At 45.4% G+C, this 23,875-nt stretch overlaps 1 protein-coding gene across 2 annotated transcripts; it reads right to left on the bottom strand.

The window, feature by feature from the left end:
• Positions 1-299: 299 nt before the first annotated feature.
• Positions 300-23,826, bottom strand: LOC119952450 (nuclear receptor subfamily 0 group B member 1-like). 2 transcript variants are annotated; one of them, XM_038776215.1, is made up of 3 exons: positions 23,214-23,826; positions 5,126-5,242; positions 300-736 (listed from the first exon to the last, which is right to left on the bottom strand). In XM_038776215.1, exons 1-3 carry the CDS (start codon positions 23,740-23,742, stop codon positions 495-497), a joined length of 888 nt encoding a protein of 295 aa, XP_038632143.1. In that variant the 5' UTR covers positions 23,743-23,826; the 3' UTR covers positions 300-494. The 2 variants fall into 2 exon arrangements, with proteins under 2 accessions (XP_038632143.1, XP_038632145.1); XM_038776217.1 differs by lacking the exon at positions 5,126-5,242.
• Between the last annotated feature and the right edge of the window lie 49 nt (positions 23,827-23,875).

Genomic DNA, 23,875 nt, shown 5'->3' with positions numbered 1-23,875 from the left:
GACTCCTAGACTCTCCCAAGAGAAGAAACATCTTCTCAGCATTCACCCTCTCAAGCACCTTACAAATCCTATATGTTTCAATGAGATCACCTCTCGTTCTTCTAAAGGATTGCAGTGGCTCAAGGAGGCAGCTCACCACCACCTTCCCAAGGGCAATTAGGGATGGGCAATGCCCACATCCCATGAATGAGCTTAAAAAAACATACATCTGAGAATGGTGCTGCCCAGCTTGAGTTGGCCTGCGGCTGTGACCAAATTTATAGACTGTTCTCCATTTTTCTTAAATCATCCACGTAATGTAAACATTATATATACTTTAATGCATCCATTTGCTTTTTAGATTATGTAGGTTAGGCACAGTTCAGGCATAATCAATACCACTTAAACATTTAGAGAACACAATTGTGACAAATAAGTTAGCACGTTCAATAGAAAGAAAAGCACAACTGTCTTGTCTGTCGTTTAAATGTTTTGGCGCACACAGCAGCGTGTGACTAACTGGTATACAGCATTTCCATCAGCAAAGCATTCATTTGCACGTTTCCAATCAGTGGTCGGAAAAAGAGTTGTGCGATGACGGGCGCGTTGATGCTCTTTAAGGATGTCAGTGCGAACAGTATCTGGCTGAAGCGAGATGTGTCTCGAAGGTGGGCAGAGTGGGTGTATTCAGTGAGGGCTCGCTCAGCCTCCTGCTGCAGACCCAAGATGTACTGTGGGGAGTGCAGTCCTGATACATCTATAGAAAGAAAAAACAAACACAGAAATTTATACATTAGAGAAATGGGTTGGAGACAATAGTCGGGCTGCATTTGTAAAAGCCTGATAGATTCATACAAATTCCAGAGCTATTTGTGCTTTGGGCCTTTACCAAAACGAAAAATGTTGGAAATTAGCCCATTTCCCAATAGGAAAAATAAAACCACGCTGGCAAAACACTGATTGAATCTAAGGATATCCACTTGTTTCAGAAGAAATTCAAACATCGTTAAAATTATTATTTCATGCTTTCATTTGCATAATCATCCTTCATGACCTTAGCCCAGAAGATAATTGAGAAGTGTTGGCGATTTTGCAATGTAGGGAACAGAGCAATGAAATTGGACCCAGCAAGATCCTAGTCACAGCAATTAAATTAATGATCAGGTAACCTGTTTGAGTGGTGATGTTCGACAGATAAACACATTTTCGAACAGCGGGAAAACTCACCTACTTAAATAGTGCCATGGGTTCAATGTTTCCTCTGACAGTGCAGCACTCACCTCACTACCTAGAACATGTGCTCAAGACTCATCACAAGCTCTTGACTCAGTGGTGAGCCACAGCTCGCAGCTCAATTGTATATGGGTCAGTTTACCAGTTTTCAAAATCTTTAAAACATTTGTCATTCGTAATTTGCATTTGCTTCAATAGCAATTCAACTCAGCGTACATCGCAAAATATTCCAATGTTACTTTTTAGAGATTCGACTGCTGCCAGAATTGAGTTCAGAAGGCTCCCAGGGCTATGCCTTAGCTTCATTCTCTTTGTAGTGTGGATGAAGAGCTGTGTTTGAAGAGATAGTTTGAAGATACAGAGCTGCATTCTATTCATTCGAGGGATGTGGGTATCGCTGGCTGGGCCATGGCTCATCCTTATTTTCCCTTGATCTGAGGAAGTTAGCTAGGCCAAAGGAAATGATGTGACAGGTGTGAATAGACTTTTTGCTGACTTCAAGGTTTCTGTACATGTTGCTCCCAGACGTGGGGGTAATTGTTGGTGTTACCTTTGGAATAGAGCATGATGGGGAGAGTGAGCAGGTACCAAGTGGAGCAGGGCAAGTTGCTGGAAGATAAGGAGAAGAAAGTAGCAGGGAGCCATGCCTCCCCAGAGTGTTCAAAGACCAATTCTACCACCTAAATCCCACAGCACGTGTGATGTCTTTGCTCCGTTGAAGTCTGCCACCTGCTGCAGTGATAACTTTAATCTCAGCACAATACGTACTGCATTACCAGTCGCTGCCAAGTTGACCAGGGTGATGAACTTTGATACATCTGTTTCCTTCGGGTTAGTGCTGGAGATACTTCATCTTCCAATTTGCCATGCACTGTTACTTAAAGAAGGCTACTGAGATTCTTTATTCAAAGTATGTTTACTATATTTCATTCTCATTCCAGAGATAGGCAGGTAGAGTGAACACAAAACTTTACTAGCATTGCACGCTTTCCTGTGACGCAGGCTGCTATTGATTCCATGCATGTAGCTTTGCGAGCACCACATCTCAACTCTGCTTAAGTACTGGAACTGGTACCCCACCCCATTAACATCAGGCTGCTACGAAACCATAGGCAGAAAATCATGCAGGTCAATGACTGGTATCCTAGTATCAGTCGTTATTCTGCAGCAGTCCACTCTAGCATCTGCCTTTCTACCACTATAACAAACTAAATGGTGGCTACTGGATGACAGGGTCTATCTGCTGACTGCCTAACTAGTGACACTGGTTTGCAACCACACACACATCACTAAAGGCATGCTGACGCACAAAATGTGATTGTCATGCTGAAACAAGGCTTCTGCTGCCTGGACCGCTCAAGTGGAGCCCTGCAGGACTTGGCAGAGTGAGTGTCAGGATTTTTGGCTGTCTTTGCATGCCGTACGACCTTGCCATCATGAGGGGACAGCTCTCAGCACCAGTTATCGGGAGAGAAGCTGATGAGCAGAAACTCAAGGAGGAAGTGGAGGAGGAGGAAGAGCAAAAGACACAGCAACCTAAATATGTGCTTTCTGGCCAGGCTACATATAAAGAACTAATTTAACTATGACACCTGTAACCACAACTCCAATTTCCATTCATCAACAGCACACACTCCCCCACTTTCACTCTGTTACTGATCATCAGTAACAGAGGGCAGCACGGTAGCATTGTGGATAGCATAATCGCTTCACAGCTCCAGGATCCCAGGTTCAATTCCGGCTTGGGTCACTGTCTGTGCGGAGTCTGCACATCCTCCCCGTTTGTGCGTGGGTTTCCTCCGGGTGCTCCGGTTTCCTCCCACAGTCCAAAGATGTGCAGGTTAGGTGGATTGGCCATGATAAATTGCCCTTAGTGTCCAAAAATGTCCTTAGTGTTGGGTGGGGTTACTGGGTTATGGGGATAGGGTGGCGGTGTTAACCTTGGGTAGGGTGCTCTTTCCAGGAGCCGGTGCAGACTCTATGGACTGAATGGCCTCCTTCTGCACTGTAAATTCTATGTATGTATCGATGTTCTTTTGGCCACAATTCAAAAATAAAGCATTACCAAAGCAAATTTATGAATGAAATCATGTGTATTGTGCACAACCATGCCTTCCCTTTAGTGCCTGACTTCCATGTGCCTTTGTTTGTCCAACTACTCCGACACAATGCAGAGATCAGTGACAGCAGCAAGGTTGGAGGAAGACTCCTAACCTTCACTGGGGGAAGACTGTGTATGGCCTTGCAAGAGGGAGACTGAGCCAACTATAAACCTTGAAACGGCAGGCTTTGGTCTGGAACATCTTGGTTTGGGCATCAGCTGCCTGACAGAGTACAGAGGTAAGTTGTGGATAACAGATTCATGCTCCAAAGAGCCATGGCTACACCACCTGAGGTAACACCTCAACAAATGTAACAATCTGTTGGAGGACAGATTGCTGACTTGCCGTGATTCCCATCAAGGACCTTTGAAAAATGGTGTCCATGGTCATCACAGCAGCAGATGTAGCTTGCAAACTGAGCTTCCACTACAAAACTCAGATTGTCGGTGCAATGCTTGTTTTGCAATGCAAACTGATATATCGCCATTAAACACAACACATGGTTGGGTCCACAAATAGAGTTATCCAACCATTCTATGGTGGAAAGGATGAACTCCAAGCTCTGCACAAATCCCTGCATGCAGTTTTCTCCATGGTCTGTGACTGTAAATGCAGGTTTGCCAATGCCCCGTGCATTGTGCCCTTTGCACCCATTCAGCTCCTTCTGTAGTCTGCCTCATCAAAATCCTCACCTGAGTGAATTGCAGCAGAACCCATCTGCAGCACCATCCTCTGCACGGAGCTTCCTCCCTGCCCTGGCAGGAGTTCACTTGTACCCCGTATCTCACCACATGCAAATCTCACCTTTAACCTTTTTTCTAATATATTATTCATATAGATAGTTTCATAGAATGTACAGTGCAGAAGGAGGCCATTCGGCACATCGAGTCTGCACCGGCTCTTGGAAAGAGCACCTTACCCAAAGTTAACACCTCCACCCTATCCCCATAACCCATAACCCCACCCAACACTAAGGGCAATTTTGGACACTAAGGGAAATTTATCATGTCCAATCCACCTAACCTGCACATCTTTGGACTGTGGGAGGAAACCGGAGCACCCGGAGGAAACCCACGCACACACGGGGAGGATGTGCAGACTCCGCACAGATAGTGACCCAAGTCAGAATCGAACCTGGGACCCTGGAGCTGTGAAGCGATTGTGCTATCCACAATGCTACCGTGCTGCCCTCAACTGTACAGTTTCAGCATTGGAGCTGGTGGCTGAGAGTATCAAATTGTGTGCTCGTGTCAAATCACGTGCTCGTGTTAAATCGTGTGCTCGTGCATCTTCGTCATCACGCAATTCTTGGTTGTCCCCTGTGCCTGGTCAAGTTGTACATCTTCAGTATCTGAGATGCAAAAGTCACAGGGTAAGATTATGGTGAGGGGAAGGGATTTGGAGTGGTGGGGGGGGGGAGGGGGCATGTGTTGGGGTGTGGAAGTAAGAGCTGTATGCTTATGACATCTGCAGCCATGCCTCTTCCCCTGCAGTTCTTGCCTGCTGCCTCTGGCTGTGCATCACCTTCTTCTGCAAGAGAGAGGGAAGTGTGACCGTGACTGCCAAGTAATTGAATTTGGCTGATGTTCCAGTCATGATTGAACCGTGGGCAGTGTGTGTAATCTAAGAGAAGTGGGTGTGATGCTTGTGGCAGTGCTAAGTGTGTGAGAGGAAGGTGTAGCGCACAAATGTCAAGTATGAATCATGTTTAATATGCATAGCTAATGAATGAGTAATGGGGTGCCGTGGTTTGAACAGTGTATGAGGCTACTGGTGTTCATGATTTCACATTTGAAGGTGTATTCACTGACCTTGACCACTCCTGTGTGGCACTGCACCCAGATTCTTTGAGGCTTGACTACTGGCATTGACGTCCATGGCTATCTGCTCCCACGGCTTTACAACTGTGTGTTTGTAAGGCTTCATAACTATCATTAGTATAAATAAACAAATAGAACAGGATAAATTAATTTGGCTAAGTGGCAATTAATCCTCTGGACCTGACAACCGGATCCAGTTCTGGGAACCATACTTGAGCAAGGATGTGAAGGCATTGCAGAGAGAACATTGGAGATTTACCAGAATGATCCCAGGGATAAAGAACTGTAGCAATAAGGATAGATTGAAGAGGTTGGGGCTGTTTCCCTTGCAGTAAAGAGAGAAGATCTGCAGAGGCATTCAAGATCCTAAGGGTTTGGACAGGGTAAATCATGAAAAATTGTTCCCACTCAAGGCTCGATAGGCTGAATGGCCTCCTTCTGCACTGTAGGAATTCTATAGCTCTGTGGTTCTGAGAACTAGAGGGCAGATTCAAAATAATGATAAAAAGGAGTAAAGATGATGTGAGGATTTTGTTTTTCACCCAGAGGGTGGTTGGAGTCTGCAAGGAGCTTCCTGAGAGGATGGTGGAGGCAGGTTCAATCAAGGTATTCTGAATGGAACTGGATTGTTATCTGGCAAGAAAGAATGTGCAAAGTTTCGGGGATAATGCAGGGGAGTGGGACTCGGTAGAACGCTCTGATGTCAGTGTGGAGCCATTAAGCGCTGCGGAGCAGGTTAATGAGGGCTGAGTGGGACCTCCGCCCCTCATTGATGTAGAGGTAGAGCTCTAGCCCTCTGGAGTTGTCAGCCAATCCGATTGGCAGCTTCATCAATCCCGGCAGCGCCGAGGAGGCATTAGTGGCCACTATCAGAACTGCAGAAGGAAAAGAAAAGCAAGGCTCATGGGGCTGGTAAATTCCTGATCTTGGGCCAGGAGGGTATGGTTAGGTTAGGAGAGGGGCGGGTTTAAGGGAGGCAGTGGATAGGATGAAAGGGAGGTTTGACTTAAGGGGACGGGTTTTCCCCATGATCGGCAAAGGGCAGCTCCGAAGACCAAATCTCCCTTTTCCTTCCCAGCCTTTAAATATGGAAATGAAAAAATGAGCTTTCCCGCTCCCGTCAAACTGTCATAGTAGAAATGTGAAAGAAAATAAATGTTTTCGATATATATTTATATTCGTCAGCTTTATAAAGTCATTTTTGTTTTTGCGCTTTTAAAAAAATGGACAATTGCTGAGCTCCAGCTGTTCACATGCTGGCTTCTGGAAGCTTCTGAGCAGTTTCAAAGTGAACAAAGGCTAACACCTCCAAGGTCCTGGAATGTAATGCACCTTGCATCGAATAAACATTCCAGCCAAGCTAACACAATGGCCCAGCACACGGTTTGTCTGTTCCAGCCAGCTTTGAAAAAAGACAGCGGTTCACATAATTTCCAATAATGTTGCTAGTGGCCTAAGCCTCGACTGTTCTAACACAATGGTTCCAACAAGAGGGCCTCCTTTTAACAACCCAAAACCCCTGTCACACAACTGAGACTTGGGCTGTCTGAATTCCTTTGGGCTTTATAATCAGTTACCGTGTGACCTCCGAGGAGAACAGGCCAACTCCAGACCAGCAGCCTCTGCTGCCAACAATCAAAGAGGTGGCAACAGAAAGAACTGTGGCCCTCATCAAAACTACTGGAACACTGGAACTTGTGCCTCCACCATTTACTCTATGTGCCTCCGCCCATTGTGGAAGTCTTAATTCCGGAAAGACAGACAATATGCCAACTTCTCCTCGGAAAGAACAGTCCATTTGACTTTTCATTTTGGGCCTGGGCACATGTAAAACCATAACTTGTATTTTATTGTGGTCATGCTCTGAACCCTCTTCCTTTTTCCTTATTCCCTGTTTATTGTATGAGTGCTAAAGGGTTGGATGAGCAAAACCTCTCCCGCGTGCGTGTGTGTGTAAACATGAACTGACCCTCAATGTTTTATCTTCCCTTGAGTTTACTATGCGAGCTATTCATAGAGGATTGGAACACTCTACATTTAAGGATTGGCAAAAATACAGCAACATTTATAAAGGGGGAAATCAGAATGAAAAAAACAACTTTCTGTCAGGAGCAGATGTATCCGTTTACCATCAGCTAACAGGCCATATTTAGGCACCAGTCTAACACATACGTCTCTCCAGCCCACCTGTCTCCAGGAGACAACTACTGATTTTTCCATGCATGAGAAGAAGGCCCAATGCCAAAAGCCTCACGAAGAGGGCAGCACCCACGTCACCCACCGGGCCTTGCCAGGCTTTGATCAGAGGAGTGTGGGCACACAGGTATGTCCTGTGTCCCAGCGATGGGTCCAGTAGATAAATCAGCCTCACCTCTCCGGCCTGGCAACCTGCGTGGAGGAGGTCAGCATGGCTGACAACGACATCTGAAACGCCTGTCAGAGGAGCAAGACGATGGATGATCTCACCTGTCCTGCCAGGTTAATTCATCCTCAGCCTCGCTCCAAGATTAAACTCTCGGCATTGCATCGTGTACAAAAACGGCTACTGTTTGCACACTGTTAGCGGAGGACATTCACCACTCATTTTCTCATGGAGATTTTCCCATCATCACCATCCCATTCATTGTGTTGCTAACACTTGATCCTCTGTCCCTGCTGGGGAGGGCTCACCAGACAGAGTGGTCATGTATCGCACCCAACCTCTGCTCCTTTGACCAAATGCCTTGCATATGTCTTCATACAGGGAAAGCTGGCACATAACAGGGGCAGGTGAGCACAGACCCAGGGAGGGACAGCCAACGCCATTACCCTTACTGAATTCGAGGAACCTGCTGGATTGGGCAGGGATCGCTCCCGTGGGGAAGGGAAGATTGGTTTGTCCCACCAATCTAGTTCAGATCACAGCTCCATCACTTCAATAATAATTACAGCGATTCACATGCAGTATTATGTTGCTAATGCTCATCAAAACTAATTTTATTCACTATTTTCTAGGCTGCAGTAGATCAGGGGCCCAAGAAGCAGCCAAGTATACGTCCAAGCCCCCAGTCCAAAGAGGAAGCTCTGGAAGAACCATCACATTGCTGACCCACACCTTCCACCAGCGCAAGGACACACACCGCAGTGGGACTCAGCTCTAGATCCGACCTGGGCACAACACGCCCCTGCAGCGGTTGGAGGCAGAGGCAACCCAGGACTCCATCACTCAGAGGGCTGCTGGCGACAGCCACCTGCTCAGTCACAGTAAGATAATGAGCTCCTGTGACCAACCGCCAGCTCAACGGTGTAGATGCAGCAGCAGGCAGTGGGAGCATCAGGCAGACACTCGACTGTCACTCAGCAGACTAGAGTGAACGAGAATGGAGCCTGTCCACGTTTTGCCTGATGTTGTAGCTCCAACATGTGAGCGCCTCGAGGTCGCCATGGGAAGATTGGCGACCATCATGGAGACCTTGATCGAGCAGCTTGCTAGATTTGTGCTCGGCCCTGCACCCCATGGCTACACTCCCTGGCATACACCATCCAGATGTAGGCGACATGGGGCCAAGGCATCTTGACCTCCCTCCAGGTGCACCACCTCCTTAAGGAGTCAAAAAAGATTTGCGTCTTCTCTCACGTCGCTCTCGTTCCTCAGTGGACCCTCAGTTCCTAGATTAACGCATTCCCAGGGCACTCCTTTACAAACGGGTTTTAGGCCAGCGTAATCTACCCCAGACATGACGCAAGATTGGATAGCCGTCACGAGGTTCCGGTGAGCAGATGTTTTATTGAGCATTCATGAGACGGTAATGAATGTAAATGGCGTTGATGTCACTAGGCAGCGGGATAACCCACCCACCATTAACCCAACATCGGCAGAATCACAAACCACTTTTATGCCGGCGGGTTGCCGACTTTTGGCCTGTTGCTGGATTCTCCACTCCTGAAACCATGAAACCCCCAGCGGGAAGGCTCAGAATAAATGGGGTATTTTTAGGTTGGAAGATTGCAACTAGTGGAGTACCAAGAGGATCAGTGTACAGATCTCAGTTATTTCCAATTTTCATTGATGGCTTAGATGAGAGGACTGAGCGTAATGCAATCAGGTTTACTGATGATAGGTGAGAAAGTAAGCAATGGGAATGAGACTGCTGGTTAACACTGCTGCCTCACGGTGTGGAGGACCCGGGTTCTATCCCAGCCCTGGGTCACTGCCTGTGTGGAGTTTGCACATTCTCCCTGTGTCTGCATGGGTTTTATCAAAAAATGTGCAGGGTAGGTGGATTGACCAGCTAAATTGCCCCTTAATTGGATTTTTTTTTAAATGAGGCTGCAGAGGGAGAGACATATTGGGTGTGTGGGCAAGAATATGGCAGATGGAATGTGATGCTGCAAAATGTGAAGTAGGAAAAGATTTGGAAAGAAAAAGAAAGAGGAAAATATTTTTTTAGGAATGCTGAGAGACTGGGAAGTGTTTGCATTCAAAGGAACCTTGGTGTCCTTGTACATGAATCACAGGTCAATATAGGTACCGCAAGAAATTAGAAAAGCAAATAGATTTTGTAACAAAGGGATTGGAATATAAGTAAAGGGGTCTTATAATTGTGCAGGGCACATTTGGAGTAGTATTTGTGGGTTTGGTCTCCTCACCTGGAGGGTGTGCAACAAATGTTCACTCGACTCGTTTCTGGGATGAAGGGATTGTCTAATTGGCAGAGATGACTCTTGTGACTTCTGAATTCCTCATTCTCTCTGCTACTTAACTTGAAGATACATGTCATTAATCACACATGGATCAAAAATGATAACGGCCCAATAAAAGAAAGGGGCATAAGGGAATAAATTGTAAAGACCCTTACAAATGGTTCATCATAACTTCCTTGCCTTTATGCTCTATGCCTCTATTTATAATGTCATGTATCCAATATGCCATTTTAGCCAATTTTTAACCTGCCCTTCGATCTTCAACAATTTTGACCACATATGCCCCCATGCTTTTCTGCTCCTGCACTCACTTTATCGATGCACCCTTTAGATTATATTGGCTGTCCTTGTTCTTCCTTCCAAAATACATCACTTCACACTTTTCTGGGTTAATTCACATCTGCCAAGTGTTTGACCAATCCACTATTCTATCTCTGATCTCTTGGCGTCTATCATTATCCTCCCCACAGTACATTATACTGCCAAGTTTGATGTCATGTGCAAATTTTGAAACTTTGACAAAATCAGTAATATAGATCCGGAAAAGCAGTGATCTCGGTACCAGTCCCTGGGCGGCAGCATTCCTTCAATACAAAAAAAATAACCAACTACCATTATTATTTGTCACCTGACATTCACACTACCTTGCATTAATGCGATCACCTACACTTTTGTTGTATGGTCTTCCACTTTGCTGGCAAACCAATTATGTCGCAATTTCTCTAATGCCTTTTGGAGGTCCATGTACATCATATCAATCACATTACCCTCATCAATTCTCTCATCATGAAATGAATGAAGGGATAGCAGGATAGTGCTGGGAAATGGTGTTGAGTTTGAAATGTTGAGTCATGATCTTGTTGAATGGCAGTGCAGGCTCAAAGAGCCAAATAGCCTGTGCCAGCTCCTTTTTCTTACGTATGAAAGTTTAATCACCTATCCAAGTTAGGTTCAGCTCACACATGACTCCCAGCAGGTGCTCCAGCCACAAAGCACCTCCCCTTTGAGCCGTGCAGTCTAGCCTTCTGTAAATGAGCAAATATTAATGTTTGATTGCGATGCAGCCTATCAGCAGATTTTAAGAGCTGGCTGAGCACATAAATCATGTAAACGAAGAAACAATATATGCTGTCTTTATTACATCGAATGGCTCTGGGTTAATCGTGCATCATGACCGGTTTTCAGGGGTTATGTAACTCAGGACCCTGTGTCTTCAAGCATCGCCCATGGAAGATTTATAACAGAATATGTTTCAGGACATACATTTTTTAAATATTGGTTTAAATGCCACACTCGCACGGGCTGAATTTCACACAGAGGGGGACCTCACTCCTTTGCATAAAAGTCGGGGCCGAGCAGAGCCTTCCCCAGCTTGGTGAGCTCATCCCCTTCAGCCATTTAATGGCCATCGGGCTGGCAGTTCTGGGGTCCCAGCAGCGCCGCCAGGAATTGTGGTCACTGCTGGGACTGCAGCAATTCCCAGGGAGATGTGAGCTGCAATGAAGCCTGACTTGAAGGTATGTTCAGAATATCAACAGGACCAGGCTGACAGAACGCGGTGAGGGGAGTAGGGAGTCAGGATGGACAGAGCAAGGAAGGAGGGGAAACACTGGTGTTATGGGAGCGGCGGTTTCAGAACCCCAAAATGTATCATGGAGTTCAACCAACCTCTCCCTTTAATGTATTGTTGCTTTTGAAGCACATGGCTTGTTCCCCAGGTGTGGTATTACAATTATGGACATGTGGATTTTTAAACACAAAACAATTTTTATTCCATGAACTCAAATTAACCTTTTAAAATAAACATTGGATCTCTTAACACCCCTTACTTCAAAGATAACCCCAAAAATAATACAACACTAAATAATCCCTCAAAATGTTCCTTAAAAGCCCCCAAAAGACTTCACCTTTAACAACAGGCATGAGGTTACATTCAATATACTTATAGTCTTTGGATTTTCAGATATCAACAGACTAGTTGTGTGTTTTCTTCTTGCAGCTTTTTGCAAAACACACAAACACTCCCAGCTTTCTCCTCAAACCGGCTTTCTCCTTTCAAAACAGCTCACAGCAAACCAGCCAGGCACTTTTCAGCTGCTCTCTCTCAAACTGAAACTAAAAGCAGAAGTGAGCTCAACTCAGCTAACCCACCCTCTGACATCACTTCAGTAATATGAGCGGCTCCATTTCTTAAAGGTACATTGCTTAAACATCCATTTCCTAAAGGTACTCTCACATGACACTGGGGAGGGGCGAAGGAGGAGTCGGATGAGGGTAACTACCTTGGATAGAAGGGCCCTCCAATGGACACAACGATCCCGATAAGAGGCACTTCCTGCCCCCCTTCCTCCCCTGCACCCTCCATCTCACCTGGCAGGCTGAACACTTGACACAGACCTTCCCCATCACAGGTAAAATCCTAGCGGCAGCAGAAAGAGGCAATTAAGCAGCCATTACTTGGCTACTTAGAGCCTCAATTGATCAATGTCTCTCCTGGAACATTTTAGCGGTGTGTATTCAGCGGGAACGGTGCCAATTTTATGCCCGGCCCCTGCCATGTCTGCCATCAGATCCCTCAGAGTCAGTAACATTCTGACCTTGCAATCACTTGATGATTTGCAAAGAAATTATATTTGCCTGCAATAACTCAATCACTGGTGATTTTCTAGTTGCAACTGATATCTTTACTCTCAACTTTAGTTTTCCCCTCAGTCGATGTTGTTGCGATTTATATTTGAAAGCCCTGTTTCGGTATCCATTTATGACCCTCCAGATGTCCCACTTTGGTCCAGATCTTCTGTCACGTGGAAATCATGGTTGTATTGCCAAACCACTTTACACTCGTCCATGTTGCTCTGAATGTATTGCGTGGTCTGAGCCGGGCTTCTCTAGAAATGTGGAGCATAGTGTCCATTAAAGAGATCCATCGCAGCACTATAGCACCAAGCAGACAACAGAACACTCACCTCCCCCCGCCAGCACCCCCCCCCCCCTCCCCCGCTCCCCAGACCTGTTACAGCACTAGCTGCCATATTTTAAGTTTAAATATCCAGTGTTAATATTCATGGACAGTGAATGAATGAATAGATGAATGTTAATGAACAGGTATGGTGGCAGGTTGGGTAGGTGGGTGAGAAAGGTGGGCAGTGGTTAGCTGATGGTGGGTATCATGGCAGTTGGACAAGATGGCCATTTGTTAGAGTGGCAAGTATCTAGGGTGGCAATTAGGTAGGGTGGCAGGTGGGGGTAGAGTGGTAGTTAGGTGAGGTGACGGGAGGTAGTCTGGCAGGTTGATAGGTGGATGAGTGGATAGGGGGGTCAGGATAGTTGGGGTGGGTGGGAAGAGGGTGGTCAGGCTGGGGGATACTCAGGCTGGGTCGGAGGGGTATTCAGGTGGGCGTGGTCAGATCTCATCTTGGGGGCAGTCGGGACTTAGCATGGTTGGGAGAACCAGTCAGGGGGATTGGAATAGTCAATGTAAGTGATTGGGGGACTCAGAGTTAGAGACATTTTCTAAGGGTCCTGGGAAGCAGGGGCGAGCTCTTGGGAAGTTCAAACTTCCTGTGAAATTCCAACGGAGGTCAGAGAGCATGTCGGGAATTCTATGGGGTCCAGTCTCTTAATAATTGAAGACTGGAAGCCCTGGCCCTTGGCTTTGGATGCAACGCCCGGCTGTAAGTGAGTGCCGTGACCACAACAAAGTAAACCTGCCAGAGCTCAGTCTTTTGTTACCTTACTGTAGTGTATTTGGTAGCACTACTGTATGTAACATGCGTTACTCAATCCAGTTGCTGCACAGGCTTTCTGCACCTTAATGAAGAAGGCTCAAAGTCATCCAGAGGTATTGAAAGGTTTATTGAGTAACAGAATTTAACAACTGTGTGAGTTCTTACTTTAAGATCAATACCAGTAGAAAGGTTACAACGTTTATATACAGTAGCTATGTCTGACCACACTGGTAGGCCTGAGCTAGATCTATGCTCCTGCTCTAGTCACAGTCTAATCACCAAGAGAGGCAGAGAACCGCTTCCGTCTGCTTTTATACTCGCCAGTGCTGCCCCATGGTGAGCTTTCAATTTCCCATTAACCCCTTATGTACATGCCATGTAAAAATTACTACATCCCCCCTTTTTTCTTTTTTTGTTTTACATAGTTTCAGTGTTGTTACTAGAATTAAATAAACATAGTTGGTATCGTTTGCAAATGCATTACAGAAATCAATGATTGCATCAGTCCAATGCTCACAGATTCAGATGGTTGGGTGTGCATCTGATTCGAGTTGATCTCCTAAGTGGGCGTGGAGACACTGAGGTTTTAATGGCCGTCTGTTCACCGGCTGATGGTGTCAAGTGTTGTCGAGTGAGTGAGTCCTGTAGATTTAACGTCGGAAAGACAATTTCAGGAAGTGGAAACTTTAGCAGGTCTCGTCGATTGCGCCTGAACAGCACACCTTCGTCGGACTTTACAATGTATGATCGTGGCGCTGCTTGTCGTAGCACTGTTGCCATGTTGGACCATCCTCCACCTGGGTGTCACAGTCGAACCATGTCATTGACCGCTAATGGTTGCAAAGGTTTTGCATGCCGGTGACTTTGGTGTCGTATCTTGTCAAGCACTTGTGAGTGATCCGGATTGCTGGTGTAACGCTGGTAGCGTTGTTCTCACATCTTGATTGAAGAGCATTTGAGCTGGTGATAGCCCTGAGCTTAACGGTGATGATCTGTATGATAACAGAGCCAAGTGGAAGGTGGAATGCGAGTCAGTGGCCTTGCTTATGAGTTGTTTGATAATGTGTACACCTTGGGAAAAGTGTGGACTCGATGTCACGTGTTTAAAGTTGTATTTCTTGGAGAATTCTGTCCACTCCCAGCTCGCAAAGCAAGGACCATTATCAGACACGATTGTTTGTGGAATACCATGCCCCGAGAATGTTTCCTTGCAGGCTTTGATAACTGATGCGGACGTGAGATCCGGGAGTTTCAGGAAAGTTGGAATAATAGTCAATGATAAGAACATAATTTTGTGACTCAGGGAGTGAAACAAATCTATGCCAACTTTGTTCCACGGTGACGTAGCCATCTCATGCTGCTGCAGTAGCTCCTTGCATTGTGCCGGTTGATGTTTTTGAAACGTGTCACATGTGAGTATCATGTTTGTAATGTCCTCATTTATCCCAGGCCAGTACACGGATTACCTTGCTCTTCTTTTGCATTTTTCGATTCCGAGATGTCCCTCGTGATTCCTGCGGAGTATGTCTGACCTGAGCGTTAGTGGAATTACGATTCTGGCATTTCTCAATATTAATCCACCCACTACTGACAGTTCAGTTTTGATGTTTGGGACTGCAGACACCGTCCTTTTGACCAACCGTGCTGAAGATTGTGAATGACCTGGAGCAAGGTTGCATCTTCTCGTGTCGCCAGACAAATTTGCTGCAGCTTCTCGTCCATTGCCGGGAGAGTCTCTCTGCACAGCTGTGCATGAGCTTCTACATCGTCAATGGATGCAGGAGGTGTGCTGCCAGTGTCAATGGCTCAGGACAGTGTGTCAGCTATGATGAGGTTCTTCCCAGGAATGTAGACCAATGTGAAGTCATACCTCCTCAGCCTCATCATCGTGCGTTATAGGCACGGCGTCATATCATTGAGATTTTTTTCAATTATGTTGACCAGCGGTCTATGATCAGTCTCAACGAGGAACGTGGGAAGGCCGGACACATAGTGGTGAAATTTTGTTATTCCTGTGATCAGCCCCAGGCACTCCTTCTCTATCTGTGCATACCTGTACTCTGTGGTGGTCATCGCTTTAGACATGTATGCAACTGGGAACCAGTCTGATTGGTCATCCTGTTAGAGGAGTACCGCACCAATTCCATATTGACTGGCGTCGGTAGAGACCTTTGTGGGTTTTGTTGGGTCGAAGAATGTCAGAGTTGGAGCTGCCATCAGTTGGTGCTTTAGAACCACCCACTCTTCTTGGTGGTGTGGAATCCAGTCAAACTCTGTGGCCTTTCTTATCACGTTTCGTAATGCTGACGTCCTTGTTGATAAATTCAGTATAAACTTGCCCAGGAAGTTAATGAATCCAAGAAACCTGAGCACAGCTTTCTTGTCTCTTGGCTGCTGCATGTTCTGGATTGCAGCGATCTTTTCATTATCAGGCCTCAACCCTTGCGCTGATATAGTGTCACCCAGGAAGATCAGAGATGAGCATGCGAAGGTGCACTTGGATTGGTTGAGTTTCAACCCAAATTTGTGAATTCTTTTGAAGGCCTGTCTTAATCGAACAATATGGTCTTCTTCTGTCATTGACCATATGATGATGTTAACAACATATACTCTGACACCTTCAATGCCCATCATCTGCTCCATGACTCTGTGAAAGAGTTTGGGTGCAGAGATGATCCCGAAAGGCATGTGATTATAGCAAATGGCGTGTTGAACGTACACAACAGTCTGCTGGTATCATCGAGCTGCATCTGCGAGAAGCCTTGGGAAGCATGAAGTTTGGTGAAGATCCGAGCGTTTGCCATTTCACATGTTATCTCCTCTCACTTGGCGATGGGGTAGTGTTCCCTGCGAATGTTTTTGTTCAGATCTTTGGGATCTAAACAGATTCTGAGGCCACCTGATAGCTTCTTGACACACACCAGTGAGCTGACCCAGTCAGTCGGTTGTGTGACCTTTGATATTCTGCCTTGAGATTGTAGGTGTAGGAGTTCTGATTTTTGCCTGTCCCGCAAGGGAGCAGGTACCCTCCTAGGTAGATGAATGGCAGGTTTTGCATCTTCCTTGAGCAGGATTTTGTATTTGTAAGGTAACGTACCAATGCCACGAAAGGCGTGAGGATACTCGCTGAGCAGCAGCTGGATGTCATCATCTAGTTGTGATGAGTCATTTGTCTGCATGAATATTCTCTGGACTGTAGCCACCTAAGATGGACACTGGGCTACCAAAATGGAGAACTGCTAAGGCTGTAGGGAGAAAACAGTTTTAGCCAGGTCAAGCAGTTTGCAAAAGGCTAATTAGCATTCTGCACGTATCGAAACCAGTTTATGGCCAGATGCAAGATCTCAACCAAAGGTGTAAATAGCAAAACGCTTTGCATAGTAATGAGGCGATCCAGATCTGGGCCCACACAATAGAAACATTTGAGTTTGAATGGATACTTTGAGTGGACGCCCAGACGAAACGGCACCAGAAGTATCCATCACAAAAGACCCTAGAGACCGCCCCACCCATCGAGAAGAGACCCTCAGATTGGGGGATTTGTAAGATATCGATTGGGAAATGACCCAATCGATACATGGCAGGTAGAGGCCCGCCCCGAAGAGGCACGGACATTGGGGGACCTATAAAGGTAGACCCCGCACATGGTTCTGTCTGTTGTTGCTCCGGCTTGCTGTTGACTCCGGCCAGATCTGTTTTTGTGCTCCGACTTGGACTGCTGTTTTGGCTCCGGCTCCGCTTCTGACTCCGACTCCAGCCTCCAGAACCTGTCTTTCATCACCGGCCGTTGAGCACCAGCCATCGTTCAGTAAGTGCCAAACGATGCTCGCTACGTGACCCCGGCATTACCTATACTCTAGCCGACTATTAGAGAACAGAAGGTGCAGTCCGGAAAGGAACAAAGGCCTTGTCCCCTGACCTTGCTGGTTCCTACTTAGATAAGTATTTAGTCGTTTAAATAGTAGAAATAAGTATTAGTCTTTAGCGTATGCATGCGTATTTATTATATTTGTATAATAAATATCAATCGTTTGAACTTACTAATCGGTGTATAGTTTTATTACTTTGAACCTGACCTTGAAATACTTGTGAGGTGTCTAAATACGGCACCTGGCGACTCCGAGCTGAAATTACATACACAGAGCTGTAGTAGTGTTAAGCACACGGCCTTTAAACGGAGGCGTGTTAATACACTCCAATAAACGCGTAATACACTCAAGTAAAACGTGCAACAGGACCAATCGCAAGTCCTTGCAGGCTTGAGCACCTAACAGCGATTTCTTTTTGTCATCCATGATCTCGAAGCGTAGTCTTTTCGTGACCCTTTTATTGACTACTTGTAGGTGGCATGATCCTCTTGAGGTGATCTGGTTGCCATTGTAGTCTTTTAACTTGCATGCAGCAGGTATCATCTCGCGTGTCCCTGGGATGGATGTGAGATCTTTGCTTGTCATCAAGTTTGCAGATGCTCCCGTGTCAAGCTTGAACGTAATTGGGAAGTTGTTCACTTGCACCGTGGCGTTCCATTCACTTTTGAAGTCAATGACATTAACGTATTGAGGATTCGTGGTCGGTTCTTGAAGTTCCTCTGCTGAATCTATTGTTCTGAGGAAGTATGTGTTCTCCCAGGAGTGGAAATCTTCGTGGTCAGAAAATTTTTCTTTGGGTGTTTTGTTTTCCATTGTATCTACTGTGCGAACTTTGAAGTTTGCATATTTCTGTGTTGGAGAGTGATATTTTGCTGTTGACTTACACTGGGAGGCAAAATGATTCAGTTTGGAGCACTTTAAACAACTTGTTCCTTGTGCAGGACATTTCCCTTTTAAGTGGGCATTGCCACAGCGGTAGCACGTCATGACGTTCGTGACATCATGCGTAAGAAACGACTGCGCATGTGCGAATCGCTCCTCAGGCTGAGTTCGGTATTTTGCGTAGTGCGCATGCGCAAGAACGGGATCTCGCAGGGTCGCGACTCTCTTGACTGAGCGAATCCGCAGACATATTTGAATTGGAGCCGGTGGCCGGAAGAAGATGCCTGTGAGGCGAGGACACCATTTTAACTTCTTCCACCTCGTGGAGGAATTTCTCCCCCTTTTTTCCTGAAGAAACTCAAGGTACTGCTGTTTCTTTTGTTCTTGCGCTGTGCACTTTGCTATGGTAGTTTTTAGAGTTAGATCATTTTGTTGCATTAGTGATTCCCTAAGTGTTCATCGGAGAGTCCATAGATTAATTGATCTCTGACGATGGAATCTGTTAAAACAGCATAGTTACAGCCTTGTGCTATTAATCTGAGATCTGTGACAAAATTAGAGATTCTCTCGCCGTTTTTTTGGAACCTGTTGCGTCGGTTAAATCTTTCTATGATTTCATTAGACTGTGTTTTACAGTATTCTTCAAGTTTTGCGAGTATGACTTGCAATTTAGTTTTGTCTTCATTTTCAATTTAAGTGAAAGAATTATAAATGCCTATAGCTTGCTGGCCTGCCCTTGCTAGTAGCAGGGAAATCTTTCTCTCATCGAAGGCTGTGTTTAAGTCAGTAGTTGCCATGTATATTTGGAACTGTTGTTTAAACATCGTCCAGTTACTATTTAAGTTACCGGTAGTTTTCAGCTGCCGTGGAGCTTGCACGTGTTCCATCGCATCGGTTGGTTGTCTCGGATCCAAATGCTGCGAAGTCTTCCACAGTCGAGCAGTCGGTACTTTAATTTCTGTTCTTTTTCTTTCTTTTCTCTAACCTAATCTCGCTAGTATTGTTCGTTTAAAGCCAGTCTGGTACCATCTTTTGTTTGGTGGCACTACTGTGTGTAACATGTGTTACTCAATCCAGTTGCTGCACAGGCTTTCTGCAGCTTGATGAATAAGGGTCAAAGTCGTCCAGAGGTATTGAAAGGTTTATTGAGTAACAGAATTTAATAACTGTGTGAGTTCTTACTTTAAGATCAATACCAGTAGAAAGGTTACAACGTTTATATACAGTAGCTATGTCTGACCACACTAGTAGCCCTAAGCTAGATCTATGCTCCTGCTCTCATCACAGTCTAATCATCAAGAGAGGCAGAGAGCTGCTTGCGTCTGCTTTTATACTCGCCAGTGCTGCCCCCTAGTGATCTTTCAATTTCCCATGAACTCCTTATGTACATACCCATGTAAAGATCACTACATTCCTAAATTGAGAATTTAGGATTTTTTTTTAAATGTTTTTTTTTAATTTAGAGTACCCAATTCATTTTTTCCAATTAAGGGGCAATTTTAGCGTAGCCAATCCACCTAGCCTGCACATCTTTGGGCTGTGGGGGCGAAACTCACGCAAACACGGGGAGAATGTGCAAATTCCACACGGACAGTGACCCATAGCCAGGATTGAACCTGGGACCTTAGCGCCGTGAGGCTGCAGGGCTAACCCACTGCGCCACTGTGCTGCCATGAATTTAGGAATTTCAAACATTCCTCACACTGGTGAAATGTTTAAAATCAAGGGGGTGCGGGTTGAAGATTGTGGGAGCAAATAGAAGTGCAGAAACAGGCCATTCATCCCATTGAGTGTACCCACCCTTCCAAGAACATCCTACCTAGGCCCACTCCCCCACCCTATCCCTGTAATCCTACTTAACCGGCACATCTTTGGATACTAAGGGGCAAATTAACATGTCCAATCCACTTAATCTGCACATCGTTGGACTGTGGGAGGAATCCTGAGCACCCAGAGGAAACCCATGCAGATGCAGGGAGAATGTGCAAACTCCATGCAGACAGTCACCCAAGGCCAGAATTGAACCGCTATGAGGCAGCAGTGCTAACCACTGTGCCACCATGTCATCCTAATATATTGAGCTAATTCATATAATTCCAAAAACGTACCCCGCCTGCACCCTCCAACCCCTCCATCACAACTGAGTTTCATGCAATCGAATCCCATATAATGAAGTCAGTCACAGAGATCAGCACATTAGACCATAAGGTGCAGGATCAGAAGTAGGCCATTCAGCCCGTCAAGTCTGTACTGCCATTCAATTATATCATGACTGATCAGATGTGATAATCTTCAATTCCACTTTCCTGCCTTATACCCATAACCCTTAATTCCTTCACTGCTTAAAAACCTGTCTCTCTCAGCCTTGATCATCCTTAAGGACACAGCCTCTACAGCTCTCTGCAGCAAAGAATCCCACAGATTCACTACCCTCTGAGAGAAAAAAATCCTCTTCATCTCTATCTTAAATGGGCGAACCCTTACTCTCAGACTATTCCCTCTGGTCCTAGACACTCCCACAAGAGGAAATACCCTCTCAGCATCTACCCTGTCAAGCCCCCTGAGAATCCGATATGTCTCAATAAACTGCAATGAATTCAGACCCAACCTACTGAGTCTCTCTTCATGAGAAAATCCCTCCATGCCCGAGACCAACCTAATGAACCTTCTCTGGATTGCTTCCAATGCCAATATATCTTTCCTTAGATAAGGTGACCAACACTGTTCACAGTAGTCCAGGTGTGGTCTAACTAGCTCTGTAGAAGAGTCATTTAAATTTGGAATGTTAACTCTGTTTCTCTCTCCACAGATGCTGCCAGACCTGCTGAGTTTATCCAGCATTTTCTGTTTATTTCAGATTTCCAGCATCCATAGTATTTTGCTTTTATTTGAATGGTCAAACTAGTGTCTTGTACAGTTTTAGAAAGATTTCCCCATTTTTGCACTCCATTTCCTTTTAAATAAAGGTAAACATTCCATTTGCCTTCCCTATTACCTGCTGCATTTGCATGCTAGCCTTTTGTGATTTATGCGCACGGATCCCCAAATCCCTCTGTGTTGCAACTTTCTGCCGTCTTTCTCCACTTAAATAATATTCAGCTTCTTTATTCTTCCTACTAAAGTGCAGAATTTGATATCTTTATATGACCCTTTGTCCAGCTCTGTACCTGGAGATCTAACCGATGAAATTTGCAGGTGGCATTAAATGTAAGGGTGCTGAATAAAGAATAACTGGGTTCAAGGGAAAAATGATTACATTTCTGTAAAAAGAAAGGATTAAGGAACCTGGAGGAGGCTGGAATCTGGGGCTCAAATGGAACAAAATGGGGAACATTTGTTGGGCTAAATATTTCTGTCAACAAAATTTCCTATCTTCCTACCCCGGGCAATTCAAAAACAATTCTGGTCAATGTCAACACAAACTTCACCCGGGCCACGAGTGAACATAAATTCACAGATCCCACAGGATTGGGCATGATTCCGAAACTGCCTAGACCTTTGAGGAATGAAGACTTAAAGTGTCTCCCAGAGAAGTGCGTTTTCACAAAAGGCAATGGACGCTGGCGGAGTATGGATTGATTCTTCCAAGATTGAGATGGCTAGAATTTCAATTGGTTCAGGGTTTCAAGGGATATGCGAGGGCAAGTGAATGGAGTTGAGTACAGATCAGCCACGGTAAATTGAATGCTAGAGCCGGCCCAAGGAGCAACTTGGCCTCTTTTTTATTTCACACCCCTCCAAAAATACCCACACATCCCTGGGGATGACCAAGTGGACCCCAGTGATCTTTGATCCTGTGTGTTCTCATGTTCATGTATAAATTCATGCCTGCAAGCCCAGTGGAGATCCCAAAACTGCCAAGCACCCGCATCTACAGAACACCACTTAAAATAACCTCAGATTAGGTTATATCAAGGCAACATCCAGTTGACATTTTAAATGCAGTTAAAATCTTCCAGCTAATCTCCTCGGGGCAACCTCTGAATATCTGAGGTTGAAAGCGGTGAAATGTATTGACGCCTTTGTGGACATGATACAATCCAATATGTGAGCTGCCTGTCATGATTTTGCATATAGCCTCTGCTGAAAACACTGACAACAGCATGTTTCTGAACCTTCTGGAGTGCCAATCAGCTCTGAAGGCCAACATTTTCCGTCAAGGTTAAACAGTTTTGTTCCTTATCAAACAATTTTCACAACACATTGTTGATCAGAACCACCGTTTAAGCAAAGATCTATCTGTCTCTTGTATAAAATTTGAAACAAACACGTTTGGAAACAATAGTAATTTGGCAATTTCCACGCGTGACAGTTTCCAGTGTAACATTACAAAAAGATTCACTTTAGTACGAAATGGTAATCCAGTCATTGCGCTCGCTTTGAAACACGATGGAATGTATTTGAAATCTGTCAGTGGTTGTGGAGAGCATCAATTTTAATTCCTTAAAAGGACAGTTCGGCTGGGAGTTTTGACCAAAGAGATTAAACAATTTTGCGACATTTCTGAGAGAACTTTTTTCACTGAAAGTTAAACCAAAGCTGATTTTCCCCACATTTCCCCTGCTCCCACCCCCGCAACCTGACCCAGTGCTTTTCCCATTCAGCTTCCTCCTTTAGCTGTGCCCATTAACTTCCGTTTAAATCTATCACAACCCCACCTTCCTCAAAAAGTTTCCCATTGTCAGTTTATACGTACATTTGAACCTCCGGGTGCGAAACAAATAATGTTTTGCCAGAGTGGCCTTTTAAATGCGAATGAGTGCCTTTGTTCTCTAATGAATGACACAAGCCACAAAATATTCGGATTTCCTGAATAATCTTAACAATCTTTCAGTGTCAATTCAATAATTTCCACATGGGTTTACTAAAAATAAAAAAAAATCAAGCTTTGAGCCAGGGACCAGTGGGATAGCTCACCTGGGCTGAATAAAACGATCCCTTTTAAGTACACATACTCCTTAGTGCTGATGTCTATGCTCCAGCACTTAGTTAAGAACGATTTGACTTTCTGCACTTCTGCAGCTGATGGCTCAGTGATTGTTTTCTCATCGCTGCCTTTGCCCTCCCGGTTTGTTAGAATTTCTTTCAGAATGCTGGTCCTTGACGGTTCAATCACTTCGAAGTCCACACCTTCCTGAGCCAAGCCCAATACGAACAGGGCAGCCCAGCAGTTCTCCAGCAGCAGCAGCTGGTCCGGCTGCAGCAGCCCCCGAAAAGAGGGCAGGTTTTTAATAAAGTTCACAGTCTTGAGCAGAACTTCGGAGGCAGCCTTGCAGGCGACGTAAGGCGATCCCAGTGCGACCTTCTCCTTGGATTCGTGCTTACAGCTGCAGGTGGGGAGATGCCTCTTTCGGTTTAAGATATGGTAAAGGATGCTGCTATGATCCATCTTATCCTTTTCACAGTGACACCTCCTTTGAAGGGCAGAGTGAGAGCTAAATGCCATCGCCCTGTAAAGACAGTAGCACCCCTGTCAACAGTGCTGCGAGGAGTATCACTGTTTATGTTCAAGAAACAGAACCCTGATAGATCTTTTATACCCTGGCTGCCAAATAACCTTGAACAGCTCTGTAGCAAGT

The sequence above is a fragment of the Scyliorhinus canicula genome, chromosome 17, assembly GCF_902713615.1.
Source record: "Scyliorhinus canicula chromosome 17, sScyCan1.1, whole genome shotgun sequence".
NCBI classification, from domain to species: domain Eukaryota; kingdom Metazoa; phylum Chordata; class Chondrichthyes; order Carcharhiniformes; family Scyliorhinidae; genus Scyliorhinus; species Scyliorhinus canicula.
This window is presented reverse-complemented; position numbering and strand designations above follow the sequence as displayed.

Bases quoted from the DNA above. Each gene is read 5' to 3' on its own strand.
- LOC119952450 (XM_038776215.1), bottom strand. From the start codon at position 23,742: ATGGCATTTAGCTCTCACTCTGCCCTTCAAAGGAGGTGTCACTGTGAA. The intron at 5,243-23,213 runs GTGAGCTATCCC...TACTAATGATAG, and splicing joins GATCGTTTTATTCAGCCCAG to TTATGAAGCCTTACAAACAC. The intron at 737-5,125 runs GTCAGTGAATAC...TTCTTTCTATAG, and splicing joins GCCACACAGGAGTGGTCAAG to ATGTATCAGGACTGCACTCC.